The sequence below is a fragment of the Chionomys nivalis genome, chromosome 4 (assembly GCF_950005125.1).
Source record: "Chionomys nivalis chromosome 4, mChiNiv1.1, whole genome shotgun sequence".
NCBI lineage: Eukaryota > Metazoa > Chordata > Mammalia > Rodentia > Cricetidae > Chionomys > Chionomys nivalis.
In genome coordinates, this window is record NC_080089.1 from 82406340 (window position 1) to 82434335 (window position 27996).

Genomic DNA, 27996 nt, shown 5'->3' on the forward strand with positions numbered 1-27996 from the left:
TCTGTAGCGTTGGTTTTGATCCATGTCCCACACCTGCTTGATACGGTGGTACTGGATGGTGCAGAGTGGGCTCTAGCAGTCCCAGGAAGGAGTCGGGATCTCGCTTCAGCTTGGTTCTGTTGCTGCCTCCATGCTTCCATCACTGCCCTTTCTCTTCACTCTCTGGCCTCTGCAAGTCTTCCTGATGTTCCATTTGGAAAGGGAGCTGGAGCCAAGTAGTTGAGACCACAGTGGTACCTTTTCATGGATTGATCTTTAAATCCAGCAGTTATCCCCAAAGCTCATAAAGTGGGGATGTTGACATTTTATATGCCTAGTAATGGGGCTGCAGTCAGAGCTCCGGTTTCAATCTGAATCAAACAGGGGAAAGAAATGAGGTACATTCCAGCGTTTGCTATGTATGCTCAGTCCCCACTGAGATGGCAATCCATATCAAGTCTGGTTCTCGGTGCCCTTGATTTGGGGGAGAAAAGGGAGACTGGAAAGATCAATGGAGTTTATTTTTGTTTGTTTGTTTTATCTTGTGGGCAAGTAGGAGTGAGACTGGAGACCAGGGAAAAGATGGAGGCCTCTGTGACCCTCTCTGCTGTGCTTTGATCGGAGTGATTAAGGTCACGTGGGAACCAGAATACCCATTTAATCACTCACTAAATACAAAACTAAGTTTGGGTTCCTGTAGTCTTAGGTACCACATAGGCAATGGGCTAAGTATAACATGGTTAGTATGAATAAACTACAAGACTCTGCCTGGTGTAAGAGCTTAGATGGTCTTATTGACTCCATGAATGTACAGTGCTGATACCTTACCCTCTCTGGTTCCAGTGCCCAGGGTATACAGCTCACTTAGTAATAAAGATTATTTAATATGATAACCACAGAAGGCAGTTCTGTACAATTTAAATGCTGACGCTGTATTATAGATTTTTTATTTGCTCTGGAAATATGTGAGAAATATTTCAGAATTGTTCTTCTGGCTATCCTGGGGGATTAGGATTTCTTTTTAGTTTTCATTGCTAAGTAGCTAAGTGACCTTAGTTAAAGACCCTGGAGTTTATATATTAGAATTTTTTGAAATGGAAGATCTTTTATATTAGTTATTTTTCTCTCTCTGTGGTCAAAGTATCAGGTGTTGCTAACTAAATTGAGAGAGGGATTATGTATGTTACGTCACACTTTCAGGGTGGACGCAGCCTTCCTGACATCAGGAATGTGAACAGTGGCCCCTCCCATCATCCCAGACCACAAGGCAGAGTGGCTGGAGCCAGGGCTCTGTGTATAACCTTCAAAGCTCCTCCCTCCCCAGTGACTTACTGCTGCCAACTAGGTCTCACCTCCAACAGCAGTTTCTAGGACCTTCTAAAACAGTTCTATTGGCTGAGAAGGAAGCTTTCAAAATGTAGCCCCCAGGGACATTTCAGATTTTGGCTGTAACATCTTTTATTTCCAAAGCACAGACCTTATATTTTGTTTTACTATTTGAAAACCTTGGTGTCTTTTTGTCAAAATTAAGTACATCAACTGGTTTGAATCCTGCCTTAACTGCTGAATGGCCAAGGGAGCACAAACCTTTTCACAAGCCCTGCAGCTTTTCAGATAAAGACTTGCAAATGGAAGGACTAGCTTAACTGATGTCTGATAATTTACTTCCACCTTAGAGATCCCTGGTCAAGGCGAGAAGGTAGTGGAGACTTACATAAGACCACTCCAGCATATGGTCTGTAGCAGGGGTGTGTGAAAAAGTTAAAGCTCTATTAAGATACTGTTTTTTTTAATTAATTAATTTATTTATTAAAGATTGCTGCCTCCTCCCTACCACCACCTCCCATTTCCCTCCCCCTCCCCCAATCAAATCCCCCTCCCTCGTCAGCCCGAAGAGCAATCAGGGTTCCCTGCCCTGTGGGAAGTCCAAGGACCACCCACCTCCATCCTAGTCTAGTAAGGTGAGCATCCAAACTGCCTAGGCTCCCACAAAGCCAGTACGTGCAGTAGGATCAAAAACCCATTGCCATTGTTCTTGAGTTCTCAGTAGTCCTCATTGTTCGCTATGTTCAGCGAGTCCGGTTTTATCCCATGCTTTTTCAGACCCAGGCCAGCTGGCCTTGTGATGTGGGATTTCATTGGTCATTAAAGAAACTGTCTTGGCCCATCTGATAGGGCAGAATTTAGATAGGCGGAGTAAACAGAACAGAATGCTGGGAGGAAGAGGAAGTGAGCTCAGACGCAATGCCGCTTCTCTCCAGAGCAGACGCGATGAAGCAAGCCGCCAGGTCAGACATGCTGAATCTTTCCTGGTAAGACTGGTGCTACATAGATTATTAGAGACGGGTTGATTGAGATATGAGAATTAGCCAATAAGAGCTAGAGCTAATGGGCCAAGCAGTGTTTAAAAGAATACAGTTTGTGTGTTGTTATTTCGGGGCATAAGCTAGCCAGGCGATCAGGAGCTGGGGTGGCAGGAACACAGCCCGCAGCTCCCACTACAGCCTTGGTGAGTTCCCGATAGAACACCCCCATTATCTCAGTGTGTGGGTGCACCCCTCGAGGTCCTGAGTTTCTTGCTCGTGCTCTCTCTCCTTCTGCTCCTTATTTGGACCTTGAGATTTTAGTCCGGTGCTCCAATGTGGGTCTCTGTCTCTGTCTCCTTTCATTGCCTGATGAAGTTTAATATTTAGGAGGATGCCTATATGTTTTTCTTTGGGTTCACCTTCTTATTTAGCTTCTCTAGGATCACGAATTATAGGCTCAATGTCCTTTATTTATGGCTAGAAACCAAATATGAGTGAGTACATCCCATGTTCCTCTTTTTGGGTCTGGCTTACCTCACTCAGGATAGTGTTTTCTATTTCCGTCCATTTGCATGCAAAATTCAAGAAGTCATTGTTTTTTACTGCTGAGTAGTACTCTAATATGTATATGTTCCATGCTTTCTTCATCCATTCTTCCATTGAAGGGCATCTAGGTTGTTTCCAGGTTCTGGCTATAGGAAACCTCTACAGATACAAAAAATATCAGTGTCCACCTGTGTCTTATCAGATCACCACGGATTAAAGTTAGAAGGCAACAACAATGCTACCCCCAGAAAGCCGACAAACTCATGAAAACTGAACAGTCGACTACTGAATACACCTGGGTCAAGGAAGAAATTAAGAAAGAAATTAAAGTCTTCCTTGAATTTAATGAAAATAAAGAGACAACATACTCAAACCTATGGGACATGATGAAAGCAATGCTAAGAGGAAAGTTCATAGCAATAAGTGACCACTTAAAGAAAACAGAGAAAGCATACATTGGGGACTTAACAACACACCTGAAAGCTCTAGAAAAAAAAGAAGCAGACACACCCAGGAGGAGTAGAAGACTGGAAATAATCAAACTGAGGGCGAAAATCAACAAAATAGAAACACAGAAAACAGTCCAAAGAATCAATGAAACAAAAAATTGGTTTTTGGAGAAAATCAACAAGATCGACAAACCCCTATCCAAACTAATTAAACGACAGAGAGAGAACACGCAAATAAATAAGATCAGAAATGAAAAGGGGGACATAACCACAGACACAGAAGAAATTCAGAGAATCATTAGATCGTACTACAAAAGCCTGTATGCCACAAAACTGGTTTTTTTTAAAGATCTTATTTTTAACCAATGCTGATATTTATTTATTTATTTAGCCAAGCAGTCTTTTCAGAAAAAGGAATATGAACCCTGCATTGTTCTGTGCTGAGGCTTTTGTTCATTGCATTAAGCAAAAATATTATATGTAATTAAGAAAGAACAACCCTCACTCCAGGCATAGACTTTCATTTGTCATTTGTATTCTCTGTTCTCATGGAGAACTGACCCTATTCTCTAAAAAAACCGTCCTATTCTTTCTTGTATTTCTGTTTGTGTTCAACATTTGTTTCTCCCAGATATGAGTAGAACAATTGTTTCACATTTAGTTCGTGTGTGTGTGTGTGTGTGTGTGCAGGGTGTGGTACATATTACAACAAGCATGTGTAGGTCAGAGGACAAATTGCAGAGTCTGTTCTTTTTTGCACCATATGAGTCCTGAGGATTGAACTTAGTTCATCAGATTTGGTAGCAAGTGCTTTTACCTAGAGATCCATCTTTCTGGCTCTTTTATAAATAAAAATTTTTATTACATCTTATTCCTTCATTTTGTGTGTATATTGGGGCACAGTTTTTAAAGATTTATTTTTAATATTTTTAATTCTATGGTTAGAGTGCAGGTACCCACAGAGGCCAGAAGAGGTCATTGGCTGTCCTGAAGCTGGAGGTATAGGCAGCTGTGAGCCACCTGACTTGGGTGCTGGGAATCGAACCTTGGGTTCTCTGCAAGAGCATGTTTGCTCTTAACCACTGAGCCATCACCATTTTTTAAAAGACAGCTGTGATATAACATTATTAAACTTCAAATCTAGCAAACAAAAAGTACTTTTTAACAAGCTGTGTACAGTTCTGTGATTAAGTTATTAACTTGTTCATCTGCTGTTGAAAAAGGCGATGGGGACTTTGTCTTGCAAATAATTAAAACCTGAAAGCAAACAGAGAACACGGATTAACACAGAACAAAACATCCAGTTTTATGCCAAAATAAAAGCTAGCACCACAGACTGTTCACTGTCGGTACTATGCTGGGAGCTGTGTGTCACACCTCTGAATCTAACACCTGCCAGGACTGGTAGGGACTTCTCCAGTCTGTTGATTAAAAAACTCGAGCTTGGAAAAGTCGAGCTCACATAACTGATGGGCTGAGAACAGAAGTCAGGGTTGAACCCAGGCTGCCCAATGCTGAAGTTGTGTTTTACTAACCCGAATTTCTATGTTATAACCCTGACATTTATTTTTGTCTCTGTCAAGCGTTGTGGCAAATTCAGTGGTTTCTGGGAAATCTACATCCATATAGTTATCACTGAGATCAATTTATATTATTTTTATCATTTACTTGTCGATTAAATCCATGCCATGTCCTGAACCAGACTAATGGAGTTTCTGAAATGTACCTTAATTCTCCGCTCAGTAGTAGTGAGTTTCTTGCAACATCACATTTGATATGGCCACTGTAACTATTTTAACACATCTTCTGTATTTAAGTTTTGGAGTAATAGGAAACTGTAAAGTGTAAATTGTGTTAAACAGCATCGGATGAACTAAATCAGCTGCATCCTTGCATCAAACAAGAGCGGTGGATGCCAATGTTGGAAGTTGTTACTTATTTTTAACAAGAATATTTGAAGTATCTTAATGTTGTTTTTATTTCTTACTAAATTTATGTGTGTGATGGTATGTATGTACGTGTGTGCAAGAAAGGAATACTTAAGGAGTCTGTTCGCTCTTTCTTCTGTGTGGGTCCTGGGGATCAAACTCAAGCCACTAGGTTTGGGGGCAGGCACCTTCACTCTCCGAGCATCTCCTTGGTCAGTATGCTAGCTAAGTAATTCATATATAATTTCTTAACATAGGATTCTTTTCAGTTATTCACTAAGTAAAACTGGAGTAAGAAGTAAAACTATTATAAAAATTTAATAGGACTTCTAAACCATATTCTCACATTGAAACCAATGTCAGTTAAGCAAGTTCATGTGTGTCATCCCTCGTAGCCTGCTGTATTTGCTTCTCCTCTTCCTCTTCATTCCTTCCTTTCACCAGCATCATCCTTGTCATGGCAGCCATCACCATGACTACTATCTCCATCCTTTCCTTTACGACAAGCAGCAAAAGTGGACTGTGACTGAGTTAATTAGGATCATAGGATTTGTTGGAAGAATATCTATGGGTTTTAATTTGGGTCCAGACCCAAAGACCTTGAAGAGCATCTCAGGGCTTATAAGGGTTTTGTTTTCATACCTGTCACTATTATGTTTTACGGGCACTCCCTTGAACACCATCTCTTTTAATTCATACATTGTCCTTTCTCATGGATATAAGATAATTTCAACCTAATGATGTATAAAGCCAGCGCCTTGTTGTAGAATGAATGGCTAAGTTGTTTGAAGGGTGATTGTTGTTTGTTTAAACATTGCTTATATTACATTTTCAGTATATATTAATTTGTGTACACGTAAAGAAATAAATTCAGAGCCGGGTGAGGGCACACCTTTTATCCCGGCACTTGGGAGACAGAGGCAGGTGGATGTCTGTGAGTTTGAGGTCATAATAGCTACTTTCCAGGTCAGGCTTCAAAGCTACAGAGAAACTCTGTCTCCATTCCTCCCTTCCCCAAAAAAGATTCAGTAATCTGGATTGTAGGCCCCTTAAATACACTGGCAAGCCTTATTGTGGTGTCACAAACTACAACATGGAAAGAAAATAAAGGATGTAATTATCTGTGAAGAATGTGGTATACTAATTGATGTTATTTTTCTAGCATACTATTGAAGGTAGTATTCTTCTATGAAAGATATTTCATTCCTGTGTTTCTTTTGGTACTGGATTCCATTTTTTCTGTTTAAAATAAAAACAAACAAACAAACAAACAATTTGGAGATTAAGTCCTCAAGTATTTTTATTTATGAAAGATAAACGACAAAAATTTGAGTCACCACCAAATCGTCAGAACTAGCCGTTCCAACATCCTTATTCAATGTATGGTGGAGAGGCAGTTCGAAAATGCAAGCAGCATTGTATGTTACAGGATCACAGAAACAGAAGATTTTTTCCTCCTTCTCGTGGAGGTCTGGGGCTAGGGAAGTGGGGGGTGGAGCTGGGGACGGGGCTCTTTCAAGTCGTGGACTGGGCTCTTTATGCCCAGAGCACATTGTGGGTCTAGTCCCCAAGTTGGATACGGTGTATGATTTCCTGTGGAATGGATCTCAGGCTCCCAGGAAACAATGTGACGAACGTGCTGAGTTTAATATTTCTTCATCTTAGGACATGCACATTTTCCAGGACTGAGGTTGTTTATGGACAACTGATAGGACAGTGAGCCAGTGGCAGGGCTTTGAGTACAGATGCCTGGTGGCATGACTGCTGCAAACAAAAGATGATCTCCCTGGTACGCTCTGCCTTTGCTATTTCGCCATCAAGGCTGGAAGTTCTCTCTCTCTCATGTGCTTGACTTTGAGAAACTGTTCATTTCCCCGTGGAGATTGTGACCGGCAGCAAATAATAAATTTAAGTCAGTAACATTCAGTATTAATAAAAATGTCTCATGCTATTGAATTACTCTTTAAATCTCTCTTACTCTCTCACTCTCTCTCTTCCTCTCTCTCTCTCTCTCTCTCTCTCTCTCTCTCTCTCTCTCTCTCTCTCTCTCCTTCCCTCCCTTCCTCCTCCCTCTCTCTCTCTCTCTCTCTCTCTCTCTCTCTCTCTCTCTCTCTCTCACACACACACACACACACACACACACACACATACACACAAAAGAAGGAACAGACTTAGGTGGGCTCTTGCTCGGCTCAGTTGAGTAGTGTTTGTCCCGGTGCTGATGAAGTCTGTGGTTCTTCGTTGTAGGCTTCTGTCCTATTCTAAACAAGCTATTGTGTCTGGCGTCTGCATAGACATAGACATAATATGGCATAGAAAGGAGGTGTAGTTGTTAATAACTGACTCATAATAAATGTAGTTGTCTGACTACATTCTTAAAAATAGCAACATAGCTTAAAACAGAGGCTTCTGATTAAGTAATTATTGGGGAGCAGGAAAGAATATTTTCAGATTTGTGAACATAGCAGTGGATGGTTTCGCTCTGGAGTCTTGCGGTTTCCTGATTCAATGCGTTTCTGAACTGCTTACAAATGGGAAAACACAGGGTATTAGGAATACATTTTCCCCGCTGGAGTTATAAGTTGTTTAGAATTATGTCTGTGAGACAATTTAAGAAAAGAAAGGTAGACAGCGTTTACTCCTTTGACGAGTGAGTTGATTGTCTGCTCTCTCTTGAGGGCCCGGGAACAGTTGTTCTTCTAGGCTGACACTGTGATGATTCATTACTTTGGGTTCAAAATCTTTGTTTCTTTTATCTTGTCATCTACTCCCATGCACAAAATATGCAAAGAGCAAATATCTACACAGACACAAATGCACACACATGCACACACATACAGGCATTATACACATAATACTGTATGTTGTGTTAAGTGTTTTGGGTAGAGCAACATAGACACTCACACTTGTTTTTTTAATCTTATAAGTCAAGGAATTAATTCATTATGCATAGGAATAATACATGCTTTAAGAGCTGCAATACTGTCACACATACATACCCTATTATCCCAAGCTTTTCATTTAAATTTTTGGCTGTATATGTGTGTCTTCCATATTAACTTTTTAAAATTCCCTTGTGGATTCAACCCTCCCCTTTCTTGTTTGAAACAGTACACAACACAGGGACAGATGAGTAGCAGTTAAACCCGAACATCAGAAGTGTCAAAGAATAGTTTTCCTAGCTCCTGGCACCTCTGGTAGGTAGTATATAGGGATGAATGGCCAGCAAGCTCAGCTGAAGCTTCACATGTTAGGGAATTTGAAGGGACTTTATTGAAAACCAGCAGAAATTTGACCTTGATTTCAAGTAGAGACCTGACAGGGTTTAAGATTTTCTCTTCTTATATAGTCAAGGACCCAAACCCCGGGAATAATGCTTCCTACTTAGAGTCTGGACTTTCTCAAATTGGCCAGTGTCCCTCCCAGTCCCCCAGCCATTTTAGTCCCAGAGAAAATCACACAGAGGGTCTATATTAATGATAAACTGATTGGCCCATTAGCTCAGGTTTTGTATTAGCTCTTATAACATATATTAACCCATTTTTCTTATCTATGTTAGCCGCATGGCTCAGTACCTTTTTCAGCGGGGCAGGTCACATCCTGCTTCTTTGGTAGTCTGGGCAGTACTGTTCTCTTTGCTCCACCTCTACTTCCTGTCTGGTTTTCCTGCTTATACTTCCTGCCTGGCCAATCAGCATTTATTTAAGACCTGATTGACAGAATACAGACAATTATCCTGCACCACTCGTGAGCTTTTCCCTGTTCATGGTAGCATGTTTTTGCTTGCTTTCTTGTTGAGTCGTTTTTAGGCAACCATGTTGGAGAGACTTGATGGCTTAGCTTTTGATATTTCAAAAGACTTTCTCACAGAAACCTCCCTCTGGCTCTTAAATCTTACAGCTTATCTCTCTTTACTCCAGTGTCCCCTGAGCCTTAGGTGCAGGAGTAGGGTTTCAGATACATCCGTTGGGACTGAGCTCCACAGCTCTACATTTTGGTTGGATGTGGGTTTTTGTAATGGTCTCCATCTGTTGCAAAGAGACATTTTCTTAATGAGTGGGGAGAACTACAGTTTTCTGTGGGTAGAAGGGCAAATACTTCGAATGTGGTTAGGGGTATTATGCTGTTTTGGTACAAGGGCAGCTGTAGGTTCTCCTCCGAGAGCCATGACCTTACTAGCCCTGGGGAGTAGGCTAGGTTTCCAGCACCAGGAAGGACTTCCCTCTTTCTGATCAGTTCTTATGGAAAGTGATGAAGGAAGACTGTCTTCTTCGAACATTTCTACCAGTCCTTGCCCCCAAAAACCTTATAACTAGAGAGTTAGAAATCAAGCAGGAAAGTATTGATTCTGCAGGAAGTAAAAATTCCTGAAAAAATTTAGATTTATAAACTGATTAAAAATGCCGAATCATCTTGATAGCTATCATTGTCAGATAGTACTGATATTCCAGGGACATTGAGTTTTGAGGCTATAATTCTTGTCCTTGGAGTTTGCATGCCTCTGTGTTTTTTAACCTTCCTTTCCAAGCAGTAGGTGAGTGTTCTGTAGGCACATGACACTCCGTCTCTGATGGGATCCTTTTTCTGAGTCCTCCTGTTGTATTAACAGTTGACTTCGGTGATCTTGGTTTTAATGAAAATATGAAGGTTTTGTAGTTTACTCTGATACCATCTTTGTTATATATACTCACTTTGTAATTTTGCTGAAACATTCTTGAAGTTTTCCTATAACACTGTCTGCATCCAAGAAAGACCCAGAAGAAAAAAATCCTTGACCATGGATTATGAACTACACATGATTTTCATTTTGTAATGCACTAAAAATCCATTTCTTCTAATAGAGTTGGACCACATTTTAGGAAATAAAACCGTTTATCCATGGTGATGCAGAAGTGTAGCCGTGTTTATACTTTTGATCATTTCGTGGAGAAGTATTACCTTGGTAGGCAACCAGCTGGCTTCTGGGAGAATTGTACCCTTGATACATGCTTCAAACAACCATGTAAAATGTAACTGGCTGACGCCTTGGTTTGGGTTTGGGTCTCTTTCTTAGTTTTCAGGTTAAGCTGGGAGCACGATGGATGATGTCAGTTTCTACCAGTTATCATTGTTATGATGGCCAGACGTAGTATTTCCCCATTGTCAACACTTGAGAGAAGTTTGCCAAATGGGGAAATACGAATTGCAAAGAGAAGACATTAGTAATTGTTGTTATTTTAAGGAGAAAAAAATAGATTTTTTTGCCGTTATTTTAGAAAAGGACAAAATGTTGAAATTCAAAGTCTTCAAAGAATTTCTGAACAAATGAACTTCATTTTAATCACATTCTTTCTTTCCAGTTTATCTACTATTTCTTAAAGCAGTCTTTAAAATTCTTTGTTTTGAGGGAATGTTTTTCCCTAGGAGGCTGTGGCAATTGAAGTAATAACTCTTTGGGAACCTGAGTTAACTTGCTTGCTTTCCTTGGTACAAGCTCATGACTCAGGATGTTTTGGTGTGAACTAGTGACCCTTGGAATTTATACAACATTAAAAGTTTATTGAGAAATTACATCCTACGTAAATAAAATGGTGAGGAAAGTGGTTTTCTTGTTTACACTAATGTTCTAAGTTTTCCTGATTGGCATTCGGTATCTAGTTACTGACACTGTGTGGAACAGACCTGAGACTCGGTGGGGTCTGTGCTGTGGAATAAGCTTGCACTGTTTTTATGGGCAGTGGACACTCACTGGTTGTTTGTTACGACTGAGATTTTGAGTAGCCGGTTTTCTGGTGATGATTTTCAGGCGGGAAGGACTGTCATGGACATTCACCATGGAGAAAAGATGAATATTGGAGATATTAGGGGAAATGTTATTTGTCTTTGTTTTAAAGTGGTGAAGAAACTAGAGTAGATGGCAGATGTTTAAGGATAGAGGGCATGGTGAACAGTTGAGGCTTTTTATTTTTATCAGGGTGGCCTCATCTGAAGCAATTTGCTTACAGTCCCCAAAGGGACCATTTTTTTTTTTTAATCACACATATGGAAGTCTTCAGTATCAACAGGAAAAAAAAAAGCCTGGTGGTTAAAAAGGAGAGACAGGGACTTGAATAAATATTTTTCCAAGGAGAGTATACAAATGCCCATAAGAAAAGCATAAGAAAAGATGGTTAACACCTCTAATTTTTAGGGAAATGCCAACCAGACCAAAAGTAGTTATAACTTTATTAGTATGACTGCAGTAAAAACGCAGAAGACAGCAAGCATTGGGATTAGAATTCATGTCCTTCTCAGTGGATATGTGAAATGGTGCAGCATACTTAAGTATAGGATTATGATACAATCCAGCCAGTCTACTTCTGGGGAGGCAGAGGTGGAGGGCAGAGGGCAGGGGCAGAGGGCAGAGGGCAGGGGCAGGGGCAGGGGCAGGCAGATCTCTTGCATTCAAGTTCAGCCTGTTTTCAAACCCTACCGAGAAAATGATAGGAACACGATCAGAATGAAGGTACAAGAGAACACGAAACTGCTGCTTCAGTCTTGGAAGAGTTATTTTGGTAGAAAAAAGAAAATGTTGTTCCTTAGATTTGTTTGAGCTTTGTATGATGTTTAAGCAAACAGGACGGGTGTACTCCAAGAAAACACTTTAAAGCCACAGTACTTACATACCTCCCTACACTTAACTGCATGTCTGAAGACAGCCACGAGTCCAGTCCAGTACCTTTACCTTGTAGCGATCTTTTGTCAACTGGAAGAAGCAAACGTGTTTAATACCAACCCTTTGTTTGTCTATTGGCTATAATTGTGCATTTATAAAAAGGTGCATAAAATAGAAAGTGTATTTTGCTTGGCTTGGCCATTAGTTTTCTAGGATTAGGACCTTTGGGGGTTTGTTTTCAGGGTTCCCGTTCACTGCTTTTATAACAGCAGGGGTCCTTGCTATGAGAATAGACTGCTGAAGGCTTCGGAGTGGGAGTCACCTGCTTATATTTTTAAAATCAACACAGTACAAGTGCTGAACACCCTTAAACTCAGCAGCTGCTGTGTGTTACATATTTTGGTTAGAGACAGAATATTGCATAGTGAATTTCATGGTGGTGAATGAGTGAGTTAGTATTTGTTGGAGGAGGTAGAATAGAGCCCCTCCCTCAATAAAAAAAACATTTCTCAAAAGTAAAAGACAAAGCAAAACAGAAACAAAAAAACCCACTTAAATAAACTTTTAAACTGCTATACTTTAAAAATAGATGTATGTCTTTCCAAGCAACATGAAATGAGTGTATCAGCCTAGTTGAATACATACTGTGTGTGGCACGCACTATGTTCTGCCTTGTGTTGAGACCTTGCTGTGCTGGGTAGGACAGTTGCAGGGGGTTGCAAAGTAAAGTGATGTTTTAAAGAGGGAGGTAGCAATGTGTGCCACCTGGGTCCTGCTAGGTCTTATGAAAGGTCCTAGCATTGTCAGATGGAAAAATCTGAAAATAATCTGAAAAAATAGTACCGTGGAGTTTACAGCCAGAGGCCGTCCAGCTTGTTGTGGGGACCAGGCAGAGTTGGAGAGATGGTTCTCAGGAGAGGGCAGAGGCAGAGGTAGAAGAACATGGCTCACATTCTCATAGGCGGAGGCTCATATGCTTGGGGCTTAGAGGGCAATCAATGTAAAAGCAAAGTGAAGAGGCAAAGGCTGGCCGGCCGCAGCAGGCTGACTCTGAGTATTGGGAAGTAGCTTTTAGAATCATAATCAAAATTATGAGTATAATTTTGTTAGAGTTGATTTTCTAAAGTTCTTTGGGATTTCCACTATGATTTTCAAAATCATGGAGGAAAGTGCGAACCACGAAGAGTTTCTGAGAATTTCACAGCAGTTCATAGAAGGGGGAGCGTGCTCCAGTCTTCCCCCTCTGTGTGCCATTCCGCTGCCATTGTTTTCTGCTCGGTCCTTTACCTCCCTTCCCACAGGGGTGACAAAGCCACAAGGATTCAGTTTGTCTCCGTTTACACTACTTTCCTACACTATTAAATATTTGTAACCCTGCCAGCACAATCTTTGCCAAAATGGACTTTTCAGAACTCTTCCCGGAGCGCTCGACGGCTCTTTTTAGTGTTGGTGTTTCTCCAGTGGAACACTGGCCAGCAGGCCAGTCGTGTGCAGCAGGCATGCTGATAAATACTGGTTTCCAGCATCCAGTGATACATTTCTCAGCCTGTGACTAATTGTGGGTTTTTTTTCTGTGAGATGTGTTTGGCTACTACACATGAAAATGTTTCAAAATTCTTACCTAATTCATTCCCATTGATATTTGAAGCTCATCGATACCGTGTCCTTGACAAATTCTAGATTGTGTAATTGCTGAGTTACGTGTTCCATAAGTGAGATGTGTGGTGACTCTGCCAGTTGTTGTGATGACTGGGCAAGGCTGGCTTTGGTGGTTCATTTGCTGCCCTCATCTTTATACCCTGATAGAAACTGGTGAATTCCCTATCCAGAATATTATATTCTTATTGCATCTTGCCAACTTGAATATCTTGCTCACATAGGTACTGGTAAGGATTGAACTGTCTCTAGGGAGAAGTGTTGCTATAGATTTTGAATAAGAAGTAACACACACACACACACACACACAGCGTTCTGAATGCTGGTGTTGTATTTCCAAGCATATATAAGCTTAATGGTCTGCCTGTGTGTATCATTTTCTCCTGGAATGGCAGCTTAATAGTTTTCCCGGTTGGATTGCGTTAAATCTTTAAAGGCTACATTCACTAAAACATATGTCCAGCATTTGGGCAGCCAGCGTCTGCGTGACCATTTTCGCGGAGTACAACTGAGCTATGCAGTGATTGGTATCTTATGCTGAAGTGACATTAGGCGGCATGTGTGACACCTCACAGGGACTTTGTATGTATAGGTACGAATTTTATGCTTTACTCTAACAGCTAGAAATTGCTCTAAATCAACAGATAAAAGCTATGTTAAGATTCCATTAATTTGGAGTTTTACTTCAAACCCTTGCAGGCTGTGCTGAAGTGTATTTTTATGTTACTTTAAAATGGATTTTGTGATAGTATAAATGTACAAAGATGACATATGCAATATCTTTAAACATTTGTTTTCGTAGAGTTTGATCTGCCTTGCTTGGAGTGTCTCCCGTATTTAGATCAATTGTGTTAGCTGTCATATATAGATAAGCTTAGCTTTTCACTGTTCCTATATATGCTTAGGTTGAGCATAGCAGGTGGAGGAAAAGCCATACATCCCAAACCAGGGCTCCATCAAATTTTAACTGTGTCCTTCCATGTCCCATTTTGCTTGCCTGTCCTGTGACGGGAGGCTGCTGGTGTCTGGTGGAAGGTCCTTGAAGTGGTCAGTAACCTTTGTGGGGGCAGCTTTAAGGTTTTAACAGGCGAGGAATGTGGAGAAAAGCATGGAGAAGCTTTTCACTGTCCTAGTATTTAATTGGCTTAGCCTTCGCTGGTGCCATTTGTCACCTCTGACTCAGCGGTGCCCCATGTGCCACAGACCATAATCCACGGGCAGTTCTTAGTGGTAAAAAGTTGGGAAATCAGGAACTGGAAAATCCAGCCTATGTGATTTTTCCTGGCTTTGATTGATTTAGCTTTCATATTAAAAAGTTGTTTTAATACTTTAAAAAAAAAAACGAAGAAGTACTTCTCTCAGATGGGAACTTGACAGCTTAAAACTTTAAGTATCTCTTTCTTTAGAACAAAGTATTAGCATTTATGTCTATTGTTTTATATTATTAAAAAGCTAATAGCAACTTCCATACTTATTTTAAGGGAGTTCAGGAAAGTGCCAACTTTGTGAAGAGATTTCTAGGCACTTGTATGATTTAAAGTTTGACTAGGTGTGTTTATAATCACTGAAAACTAAACTTGATTTTCACAGATATTTAATTGAACTACAAACAATAGAATTCTTTTTCATAAATTTGGAGTGATCTTAATATTGATTAAAATATTAATAAAGTAGAAAATAAAATGGAATAGAAAAAACTTACAAGTGTTAGCAAATTGAAAACGTGAAGGATGAAAAGCATATGCCACATTGAGTTTCTGTGCTGCCTCATGAAATGATTGGATGATATTCAGACAATCACATAGATATTAATTCCTAGAGACCGTGGATGAAAATAACAGTGTGTCTTCTTTATTTTATACACAGAAATGCTTTTCAGGGATCACAGGTATTTTTTAAGCATAAAAAAGGAAACTTAAGAACTTTCCAAATTAAATAAAATAGTGAACACAAAATCTGTGGCTCAAAGCAGGGGCCCTAGTAGTGTCTATAATACTCATGGTTCTAATAATTACTTCTGTACACCTTCTTTGCATGCTCTCTTTGACTTGTATGAGTGCAAGCGGTCATCTCCACACATCCAGAGTAAGGTTGCATTCTGTTTCATCTGCCTCTGGTTTTTGGTATTTCAGGAATTTCTGAACTTTATTCTACAGTTCTGATAGCAATATTCGATATCTGAGAACGACAGCATATTACTGTGTTAGGCACAGACAGAGATATCAGGCTTGACCTTCTCACACCAATGGGCTATTTATCATTCTGTCTGAGATACATTGTCTTGAAGTCTCAGCAAGGAGCACTGTAAAGGTTCTGCATAGACAGACCTGCATGGCGGTGACAGGTAGTGGCTGCCTTCCAGTGGTATTATTGTGACTATTTGCTTCTGCAGTCTGTGACCCAAGGGTACCTCTAGTTTTGAAAGAAATCCTAAGATATTATTTAAAATAGTTCTGCTTCTTGAGATTATGACCATAGTGATTTGCCAATTTAGCATTAATTTATGGGCTTTTTTTTTTAAATTAAGTCTTACGGAGAATACTTTCAATAATGTAAGATGATGTTTAAAATACCTTGTCTGTGCCCCCTTAACAACTATTTTTTAGGAGAAACAATTTGTGATCATATAGAAGGAATATTTGTAATAATATATATGTTTAAAAGGGTATGTCTCATCAGCTTTCACAAAAATGAGCTGTCATCCATCAAGTTGCTTGTTTTTCTAATTACCTTTGGACATCTTTCCATGTTGTCGAATTTTTCTATGGCTCCAGAGTGCTCTATGGTGTGGACCTCCATCTGTGTAGCCATTCTCCTCCTGAGCAATGCTCAGAAGGTCTTGGTTCTGTATACTTGCATATTATGATGCTGCTTGAACTGTCAGAGTTGGAAAGTATCTGTCTGTCTGTTATCTATCTATCATCTATCTGTCTGTCTATCTATCTATCTATCTATCTATCTATCTATCTATCTATCTATCTATCTATCTATCTATCCTCCCCCCTCTTTTCCCCACCTAGAGTTTTGTTCTTTAGCTTGCTGGAACCATAGACTGTCTGCCCTGATTGCTTATTGGATTTCAATATTCATTCTAAATGTTGTCATTTGGATAGGTCCAAACTTGAGTTACAAAGGACTAGCACATTGTATGAGTTGTCGAATAAGAGCAGTATGTTTAGAGAATCCTGTCCTTCTGACCTCTTAGACATTAATCTACATCATTTAGCTTGGGTGGCATTAGCTGCTTCATTGGTCGTGTTATACCAGCAGTGTTCTGCGTGACTGAGCTTTCACAGAGATCTGCCCAGCAAATGGATTGTTCAAGCTGTTTAACCAAGACAGAAAAATCTCTTAGAGGATATTTTGAAAACATTAATTTTTTTCCACCTTGATTATAGAATGTTTGTATGCTACCGTTTCTAGCGTGGCACATTGAAGTAATTTGCGATTTTTAAAAATGTCAAATTACCGCATCCTTAGAAAGTCAAATGCCAGTTCTTCAGGTTGTCAAATCACCGGAGGTGGTAGTTTTTGTTTGTTTGGTTTTGTTTTTGTTTTTTAATGGTATTCTTACCTTTTTATGTTCTTAAGTCACTGCTTAATAACTACAGTGATTTATTTTGGTTGTGGGGCCTGCCCAGGTCTTGAGGCTTAACACCTGCTGGCTGAGGCTGCTGCCACTCTCTTTGAAGTCTAAACTAGAATTGCCCAGATTGAGTGAAATTTTTTCTTTTAGACATATATTATCTTTTGCTTGAAGATTTCATATAATTAATAAAATAAGTTTTTTAAAAACGGGGTAGTAACATTGATAGCAATTTAGAGAAGAATTCACCTCTTCTCTGCTAATATGGTTTAATGTATTTTAGGCAATAACTTGTCTATTTCAGTTGTTTTTCCTCCCAACACAGCCGGCATCCTGCTGTGATATTGTAGCCACACCCTTTGACTTGTTTGTACCTAGTCGATCGTGCCCATCGTGAGCCACTGAGATTACATCATTGTGACACTTTTTTGTGTTGAAGTGGCACCGGGGTCATAAACCAGATCTCAGTGCTCACTATGAAGATGGCGGGAAGCCCTCATTTTCAGAGTGGTTTGCTACTGGCAAGTCCCTCAAGGTTGCACTGGTGTTTTCATGCTGTTTTTGTGTTTTCCCTTTTCCACAACCAGTATTTCTTAAGAATATTGTATGTAATTGCATGTCATATGCCCCCAACCAAAAAAGCATTTTGAGTCTTAAAGTAAAAAGATGGAAAAGTCAGACCAAGATACGGACTTATGAAGCAGTTATCCACTTATAACAACAAAAAAGCTCCTATAAAGTAGGCATGCGTTTTAAATTACATACTACATGGAGTTATAAATCTAATTTTTCTTTCATGCTAAGATTATAAGCTACATTAAAATTTCTTGACAGTATAAAAGCCCACCCAATTGAAAGCCATTTGTAGTAACTTACTAAGCATAAAATCAACTTACTGCTCTTTATTTACAGAATTTAAGCAGTTTGTTTTTATTAGTGAATTAGAATGCCATCATATGTTTAAAATATGTATTCTCTTCAACATCATGTTCCACTTTTGTCTCTTACAGTCTGTGATCAAAACCGGGCGACTGCTGATCAGTCACGAGGCTCCATTGACAGGCGGCTTTGCTTCCGAGATCAGCTCCACGGTCCAGGTAGAGTACCAGGGCGCCAACTGTAACATCTGTGCAGTTGTGTGCGTCTGCTCCAGAAGGAGAAAGCTTGCTTATCGCCAAATTCCAAAGTATGAACTTTTGGAATATGGGCATTTCCTCCCATCAGGACTGTACCGTCCCTCAACTCATGGTGTGATTATATCTCCAAAGAAGAAAATTTAAATTAATCATAGTGGAAAAATCCTTTATGGAAAAAGAAAAACTTGAGATTACTAAAATAAGTTGTGTTTGCTACCTTAACAGGAAAAGGGACCTCTTTTCCATATCAGCCCAGTCTTCCTCGGAATAAAACTTTCTGTTGTTCCGAAATAAGTTGTTTCTGAAAGTCTTCTTAGAAATTTATGGTGCTCACCCTGAAACCTGTCAAAAGCAGCTAATTTCAAAAAGTATTTATCAGTTTATTTAGTAATCAATTTATGGGGTGTTGTCAGAAGTACTTGAGGAATAATATAAATACTTTCATTTTTAAAATATTCACTTAAGATACCGGGTAACAGGGGAAAGCCCCATAAACTTCATTTGAAGGGGATTTACACTTAAAATCTTTCTATTTGTATGTAGGTCATAAATATGTACAATGTGAAGGAATTATATTTTTCCTTATGTTTTAAATTTAAAAGTAACTAAAACGTATACCACATGCATTTTAAACTCAGAATATGTTTATATTTTAAATGCCTTTCTCCTCTTTTCTGATACCATGATTCTTTAATTACTAAAATACTTCTCTGTAGAAAATGCATAAGGGTTATAGTTTCATAGAAGTTGCAGTGAAAGAATAATGCTGCAAATTCATTTTAAATTTTTAATCAGCAAATGACTTTTTCCAATAAAATAGTTTATGTGCTAGTTAGTTAAATTACATAGATTCTTTTAAAAGAATACTGTGAAACAGATTTGAACAAAATATTCTAAAAATAAATCTTAATAATAGCTGTATTCAATGGAAATGAAGCTGTTTGTCATCTATAGTTACTGAAAGGTTGAAAAAAGTGAATATTAGAGTTTTGTCAATGTTTTGTTTTCCTGTTTACTTAATACCATTTAAGTGTCATGAATACTCGGTTTGCATTATACAGTAATTATTGAGTAATTTAATGTACCAAATCTTTTAAAAATAAGGCTGCAGGAATAATCACTGTTATACCAAGATGTTGTTTCCAGCCAGAGGCAGAACTGGCAAAAGAAACTGGATTTTCTGACTCCTGATAACTCTGTAGTGTACTGAAGCCTCCAGGAACAGAATGATTGCCACCGATAGGAACCCTGACAAACCCACTGCTTGGATAATAAGCTCATGGCTTATACCAAATGTAATTTGCATATAATTGTACAAGGAAAACTACTAGAAGGTAGTGGGAACTTGGAATTGGTGTGTCTTTGGAAAGATTTCTTCCTCCGAGCTTGCTTTTAAAATGTGATCTCTATTGGTCGGCGGCTGTAGAGTCTAATACAGTTTTCAGACTGGAATGGACTTAGAAAGATGATCTAATCTGGTGTCTCCTTATTTTGAATAATATATGGTTTCATGTTTATGGAAAAATGACTCTCCAGCCCTAAGAATACATTAGCAAATCTTCATTTCAGAAACATAGGTTAGGAGTTTAAAACATGGCCATTGAAGCTTGCCAGCCCCCAAAATCACGAAGAATGTGTCGCAGTTGGGTCCGGAAAATGTGGGATGATTCACGGTGGTGAAAATTGACAGAGAGAGTACCCACTGTGCAATCATATTTGTATCATAGCACGAACATCCCAAGACAAGGCAGCTTATACCACACCCCGGAGCTCACAGATTGACCCCAGCACCTTAGGTGTTCACAGGCACCTGAAAATTAATAACCTCCATTGGTTCCCTTTTCACCAGATGCTTGTTTGTCGCTAAAATGCTTTGACTGACAGGTTTATAAAGACGGGAAAGAACTTGAACTAGCCCAGAAATTTTGAGTCAATGCTCAGAGAATAAATATGCAATCTTTTCTGAGAGTTCATCAGTCCCAAGAGGAACATAGAAATTTTGAATTATAAAATCGTCTATTTTTACATTTAACTAGTGAACGACAAGGTGAATTAGGTAATATTGATCAATTTATAAGGGATTTACATTTAATGGTTAGGTAATTAGAATTTTGTTTTGTATTAATTCAAGCTTTATTTACATAAACACAGAATACAGAAAATGAATCTAAATAAGTCTTAATGAGTGTGTTTGCCTTTTATTGTTTTTACCTATTTATTGGTAATGAAGATTAAAAAAAAAAGGAAGCTAGAGATGTGGACTTTTTCCTTTTTCAGAGTAATGTTTAAAAACAAGTCAAATTGCTCTCGGGCTTTTGGCTAAGATCAAGTGTAAAAAGAATTCGGAGTGGTTTTACAATTGTTTTACGCACACGTCCAGCTAAATGGAGTGTGTGCTCTTCAGCCTCCCGCCTGGGAAACCGGGATCAGGTTGCTGGTGCTGTGGGTTGTTTTAAATGAAGTCACTGCAGTGAGTTAAAGCTGCTTTCAACACGTGGCGTGATTCATACGCCTGCGTTTCTTTTTGATGTTTGGACCTTGTAAGGTTAGGAAGGATGAAATAGGGTTATGGTATTGAAAGTCAACTTTCTGGGCAGAAGAAGAAGGAAATGTCTAAGGAAAGCATTTTCACTATTGTTCGGGGACGCCGCTTGAGACTGCAGATAATAATGAGCTCCGGGTTTGGTCACTCTGCGCTAAAGCGTCCGGCTCTCGTTGTATCAAAGAATCTTAAGTTTTCTATAAAATGTTTAAGTTACAGCATTACATCACATGTGGAACATACGTGGCAGCTTTTTATAAACTGATGGCCAATTCTTTAAAATTTCTTACAAAACAATGCCTTAAGAGAATAATTATAAAATAGTGAGATTACTGTTTTTAAATATGCAAAAATATGAAAACTCGTAGAAATCTGGACATATTTTATTTGTATTTTATTTATTACCCATAGTGAAAAGAAAACTGAGAATTTCATATCACACAAAAATAACTTAAGTTTCATAATTGATATTATTAGAAACTTCAGCGTATGCTACAAAAATGAAATATCTGACAGAAGAACACTTTAACAGTATCCTGGTATTGTTGGCATTACAATGGAAAGATTAGTTACTTATACAAATAAAATATGAGAAGAATGAATATAAAATATAGTCCTAATTTATTTACACAACTTTAATTTATAGCAGATGGTTTTTCGATCAGGCAAGATGTTTGGAGTCCACATCTTCAATCTCTTTAGAGCTGTTTCTTCTTCCTCATATAGGACATTATTATAAATAATTTTATTGTGTAATAATGCTAAATTCAGAGAAATGACGGCCTTATGTTGAGTCTATAGAAATCATCCACACATTTATTAATGGTCTCTTCTAAAATGTCTATGTAACGAAAAACGCTGATAAGAATTAAAGGAAAATATTTATTCAAGAATATTGGATTTAATTTGGAAGTTAAGTAGGAGGCAGAAGCTGAGGTCTGGTATGCTTGTTACCCTCTGGGAGAGATTTCGTGGTCCTTCCTTCAGAATATCACTGTCTCCTTCCATCCAATTCTACATCCGCATCTGTTCTCACTTTGGGGTGCGGGAACTTTTCTGCCCTTGCCTTTCCTTTGACACACGCTAAACCTCAAAGCCTGGATATCTTACATTTGAATCCCGGCACGTAAAAAAGTGCAAAGACAATATATTGTAGGTAATTCATTGACCCTCTTCATTGTGGCATGGAGCCACGATTTCGTTGTTTTCAGAAAATGAGTTTTATGTCGTGCTTATGTTCCTCAGCTTTGTATAACTACAGATTCTCAAAAACAGTTTATTTACTGTTTGAAAAAAACCATTAACTTCATCCCTTTAATTCCCCCCCCCCCCCAATTAGGTTATATATTTGTGAATCTGGTGCCCAGCACAGTAATTTACACATTTAAATGTTAAGACCCCGTAGTCTGAGGCACTCTCACAGCGTTGCAGTATGCGTCGTGTGATTCCTGTAAACTTCCTGGAAATCAACCTTTACTATTAGCTTCCCGCGCGGTCCCGTAATGACATATCCTTGACTCTGATCTAATTGTGTGACCATAAAGGATAGTTTTATCTTCCCTCTGGATTCAATACTCAATAAGGGCGCCAATAATTTTAGGGATTGTGGTTCCTTAAAGGTTTCGTTCTTCCTTTTTTTTTTTTTCTTTTTTAAACACATGGAAGCAATAACTCCACAACAGAGTCCAACTGGAGAGGATGGGAACTTTCCACACCATTGTTTTATCCCTTCTGTGCGGTCTCCTTGCTGAGGAGATGAACTGTCTCTCTCTCTCTCACACACACACATCTTTCCCTTTCTCTCTCTCACACACTTTGTAAGGTGGTTGGGTTTTGATCTTTTGAGAGGATTTTTATGGAGCCCCCATGAATCATTGTGTGAAAGGAAAGTTTCATAGATTTTCACAGAAGGAATTTTGCCTTATGTTTCATGTTATAAAGGTTGATTTGGCAATGTTTCCCCATGTAAAACCATTACTACCAAATATATAAATACGGTATTTAAGCATGTCAGTATGAAAGAGAGAACAGATCTTAAATGATTTTGAGTTTTTGCCGCTGTGGTCGATATAGCTATCATATTGATCAATTAAGAGTTATCAAGATACTAATTTGATGCATTTACTACAACTTTGTCATTTCAATTTAAAACAAAGTGTTTATTAGCAACATGTTAGTAACAAATGAAGCAGTCAGGGGAATTGTACTTCTTTGCTAAAAGATGGAGCCCTAACATCACGGGTCAGCATATAATGTTTGACTGTGAGCTAGGTTTTGTTTTTGTTTCTGTTTTTTTAAATTACGTGTGTGACATGTATTCATACCACATCCCCTATATATATATAATATATGCATATTTTTTCAATATATATGCACATTAAATATATTTATTAAATATAAATGAAAAGTATGCTGGAGAACAGAAAAATAAAAATAGAAATTTTATATATTATATGTAAAAATACAAACCCTTAAAAGCTCTGTAATAGAGTTTGAAGTCAGGGATGGTAATACCTCCAGAAGTTCCTTTATTGTATAAGATTGTTTTGGCTATCCTGGGTTTTTTGTTTTTTCCATATAAAGTTGATTATTGTCCTCTCAAGATCTGTGAAGAATTTTGATGGGACCTTGATGGGGATTGCATTGAATCTATAAATTGCCTTTGGTAGAATTGCCATTTTTACTATGTTGATCCTCCAGAGGCCAAGGACAATGGCACGGGGTTTTGATCCTACTTCATGTTCTGGCTTTGTGGGAGCCTAGACAGTTTGGATGTTCACCTTCCTAGACCTGGATGGAGGGGAGAGGACCTTGGACTTTCCACAGGGTAGGGAACCCTGACTGCTCCTGGGACTGGAGAGGGAGGAGAAGAGTTGTGGGGGGAGGGGGAGAGGGGTGGGAGGAGGGGGAGGGAAATGGGAGGCGGGGAGGAGGCGGAAAATTTTTCTCAGCCTCAGGCATTGCCTCCCTTCTCCAAGGCAGAGTGGACTGCAGCCAATCCCAGCTTTTACTTGATGCTTGTGTTCCCACAGTGGTGTTTTTTTTTTTTTTTTTTTGTTGTTGTTGTTGTTGTTTTTCTTCCCCTAGCTGTCTTTATTTATTTATTTATTTTTATTTATTTATTAAAGATTTCTGCCTTCTCCCTGCCACCACCTCCCATTTCCCTCCCCCATCAAGTCCCCCTCCCTCATCATCCCTAAGAGTAATCCGGGTTCCCTGCCCTGTGGGAAGTCCAAGGACCACCCAGCTCCATCCAGGTCTAGTAAGGTGAGCATCCAAACTGCCTAGGCTCCCACAAAGCCAGTACGTGCATTAGGATCAAAAACCCATTGCCATTGTTCTTGAGTTCTCAGCTATGTTCATAGCAGCATTGTTTTTAATAGCCAGAACCTGGAAACAACCTAGATGCCCTTCAATGGAAGAATGGATGAAGAAAGTATGGAATATATACATATTAGAGTATTACTCAGCAGTAAAAAACAATGAGTTCCTGAATTTTGCAGGCAAATGGATGGAAATAGAAAACACTATCCTGAGTGAGGTGAGCCAGACCCAAAAAGAGGAACATGGGATGTACTCACTCATATTTGGTTTCTAGCCATGAATAGGGGACGCTGAGCCTATTATGCGTGATCCTAGAGAAGCTAATTAAGAAGGTGAACCCAAAGAAAAACATTTAGGCGATGAAAGGAGACAGAGACAAAGACCCACATTGGAGCACCGGACTGAAATCTCAAGGTCCAAATCAAGAGCAGGAGACAGAGCACGAGCAAGGAACTCAGGACCGCGAGGGGTGCACCCACACACTGAGACAATGGAGATGTTCTATCAGGAACTCACCAAGGCCAGCTGGCCTGGGTCTGAAAAAGCATGGGATAAAACCGGACTTGCTGAACATAATAGACAATGAGGTCTACTGAGAACCCCTAGCTGTCTTGGAACTAGCTCTTGTAGCCCAGGTTAGCCTCAGACTCACAGAGATCCACCTCCCTCTGCCTCTGTTGGGATTAAAGGCATGTGCCACCATCACCCAGCTCCCACAGTATTCTTATGTAGATGTCATAGACACAAAGTGATTGCATTAGGGTGTCAGACATTTAGAATGTGATTAGGTCATGAGGGTAGACCCTCAGAGGTGAACCAATTTGTCCATTACATGGGGATACAACCAGAAGGCCGTTCTCAGAGAAGCAGAAACAGGAACTTGAAGTGGACTTTGTAAAGAGCATTCGCACCAAAGCCTGTTGAGTACTTTTTGTGAACGGCTTCTGTGGCCACAGATAGCACAGAAAGCGAGCGGTCCAGTGGTCCAGTCTGGATCTCCCCGGGTCGCACTGTGGGCGATGGGTCTGCTCCGAAGTATCTGGAATGAAGCCCCTATTGCACTCTGGCCCATTTCTCCCTCTCAGAGAGTCTTCTCTACTCAGTATCCACCACCTGCCTTTCCTGCTCTCCCTCTATTTTTGGGGGGAGACAGTTCTCCTTTACATGGCTGTTCTTGGAACCTTCGTCTCTGACCTACTGTTAAGCTTTAGACGTAATTTCCTTTTCCAGGCTAATTTTTCAGATGATACAAACTATAATAAAAGGATTTATGTGGAAGGAATGAACAGGAAACAGAGAGAACAGGGAGCAGCAAAGGAGGGGTGTTTGTTAGCTTATGAAAATCAGCTTCTCTCGGTGTGAATACTTACTTCCCAAAGCTTCTTGTGGACTTTTTCTTCTTTGTCCCCAACCTCTTTTACCCCTTATCACATTCTACTCTTTATTTTTTAAAACATCAATTTGCCCACCCTCTGCTTGAAAATCTCCAAGGACTCTCTTGCATCGCAGCAGTAAGTTACTTGTATAAAAACCTTCATTGCCTAAAGTGGGTCCAGTTAGGCTTCTTGTATCTTTGTGTGACCCCCATGTATTGGTTGCACTGACCATTTCTTTTTTTATTTTATTCTTTTTTTTTTTTTTTTTTTTTTTTTTTTTGGTTTTTCGAGACAGGGTTTCTCTGTGGTTTTGGAGCCTGTCCTGGAACTAGCTCTTGTAGACCAGGCTGGTCTCGAACTCACAGAGATCCGCCTGCCTCTGCCTCCCAAGTCCTGGGATTAAAGGCGTGCGCCACCACCGCCCGGCTATTTTATTCTTTTTTAATTAAAATTTCCGCTTCCTCCCCCTTTCCCATTTCCCTCCCCCTCCTCCCACACATTGCCCCCCTCCCCCCACTCCCTACTCCTCTCCCCCTCCCCCCACTCCGTTCCTCCTCCCTCTTGATACTGAAGAGCAGTCCAAATTCCCTGCCCTGCGGGAAGTCCAAGGTCCTCCCACTTCTATCTAGGTCCAGGAAGGTGAGCCTCCAAACAGGCTAGGTTCCCACAAAGCCAGTTCATGTATTAGCTTATGTACTGGGTGCACCGACCATTTCTTGAGTGATAATTCATTCCTGTAAGGATTTTGTTTTTGTTTTTAATATTTTAGGCAATGCCTTAATATGGGTCTTTGCTATGAGAAATGGAGTACTTGCATTTAGACACTTTGAATTTATTAAAAGGAACAGATGATAAACAGTGACCCACCATAAAATACAATGTGATACAGTCAACCAGATCATTGTAAGATTGTCGACTCTTTGGCTATGCAATTGATAGGTGATAGCTAATGTTGCCTGAGGGTGAACATGACCCTGGAAATGAAGGAGGATCCAACCTGGGTAGAGGGGGCTACAAGTCTGGGAATGAGAACAGATAGAGGACAATGTGAATGGCTGTAGCATGAGGTCAGGGTTAGCAAGTAGGATTTAGAACCCAGAGGCCCTTAAAAACAATAATGAAGACTCTGTATGGAAGAAATCACAGAACTGACATTGATCACCTGCATACTAATTCCAAGTTTCCCATGTAATTTGCATAAAGTACACTTCATAACCTTCTTGGCAAATAGGAATCGTAGGAAGTAAAAAATAGTGCTCGCTGTTATCATTTAAAGCAGTGGCATATAATTAAAAGATTTCAAGCAGGGCACTAACATTAATTTTTCAGTTAGAAAAGGTAGGTTGGGGAGGTTCATTTAAAAAAAAAAAGCAAAACTATCTCCATAATCTAATTGAGGCATTTGCAGGTCTTCAAACCAACGACTTAGAGGTAGGATTGGTAAGAAAGGTGGGTTTTAGGGAGTAGGAGAATGGATTTGGAAGAGAGACTCAACTCAAGAGAAAGGCATTGGGCAAGGACTGTAGTGGTTGGTGGAGTGTCTGGGGGTCAAAAGAAAGTGCACCTTAGGTTTATTGATGGGGCGTGGCTTTGCTGAGATAAGAATACCCTCAGAAAGGGTGGTCACTTAAACACAAATACAGATTAGTGTTTCAGTGAGGACAGAGGTGAGGGGCATCACTCCCTCTGCTCTGTCGTTTCTGCTGTTCTCTTCTGTTTAAGTAAGCCTTGCTTCATATAATAATGCCCTCAGGGTTCAGTGGTAGTCATGCTGGGATTTTATGATATTGCTGTAATTATTTCACCGTATGATTAAAATGTTATTGTACTTGTCACTGTAGACAGGCAAGGAGTCAAGCTCTGTCAAAGGTATCCATATAGAGGCAGACAGCACGTTGTGACTTGGTGCTATTGTGATTTTGGGCATCCACTGGGAGATTTAGAACATTCTGTATGGAAAAGGAAGGATTACTGGGTTTAGAAATAGGCTTAATCCTGTGATGCTATTTGCTTAGCAAAGAAGGCCATTTCTTGATGTGCATCCTCCCTGGCAACCTCACTAACTTCCCATCATCATTGCCTTCTCCCCTTCCCTGCCAGCTCATGGATCTCTCAGATCCATCTTCCTCTTGTATTCCCCCAATAAATTCTAAATGACCCCCAAAAAACTGTAAAACCTAAAAGAAAAACATGGAAAATAGTGCGAGAATTTTCTAAAAAAATACAAAAAACTTCCCGTTTTTCCTGTGTTCAGTATGGTGCTGACTGTGGGTCTGTCATAAATAGCTCTGATTATATTGGGGAATCCTCCTCTTATTTCTAGAATATTTAGAGCTTTTATGTTAAAGGCGTGATGTATTTGGTCAAAGGTTTTTTTTTTTTTTTTTTCTGCATCAGTTGGGACAATATTGTAACGCAGGGGCTTGGTTCTGTGTATATGGCGTATTATTCTGATTAGCTCAGATATGTTAACCATCTGTACATCCTTGGAATGAAACCAGCTTGATCCTAATTTATGATCTTCATAATATGTT

At 39.6% G+C, this 27996-nt stretch overlaps 1 protein-coding gene across 2 annotated transcripts in view; it reads left to right on the forward strand.

The window, feature by feature from the left end:
• The window catches only part of Bckdhb (branched chain keto acid dehydrogenase E1 subunit beta), a 173852-nt gene that overhangs the window by 97385 nt on the left and 48471 nt on the right, over positions 1-27996 (forward strand). For both annotated transcript variants that reach the window (XM_057767311.1, XM_057767312.1), the window contains exon 9: positions 18095-18181. In XM_057767311.1, the coding sequence (XP_057623294.1) occupies positions 18095-18181 (87 nt within the window). The remainder of the gene's footprint in view (positions 1-18094; positions 18182-27996) is intronic.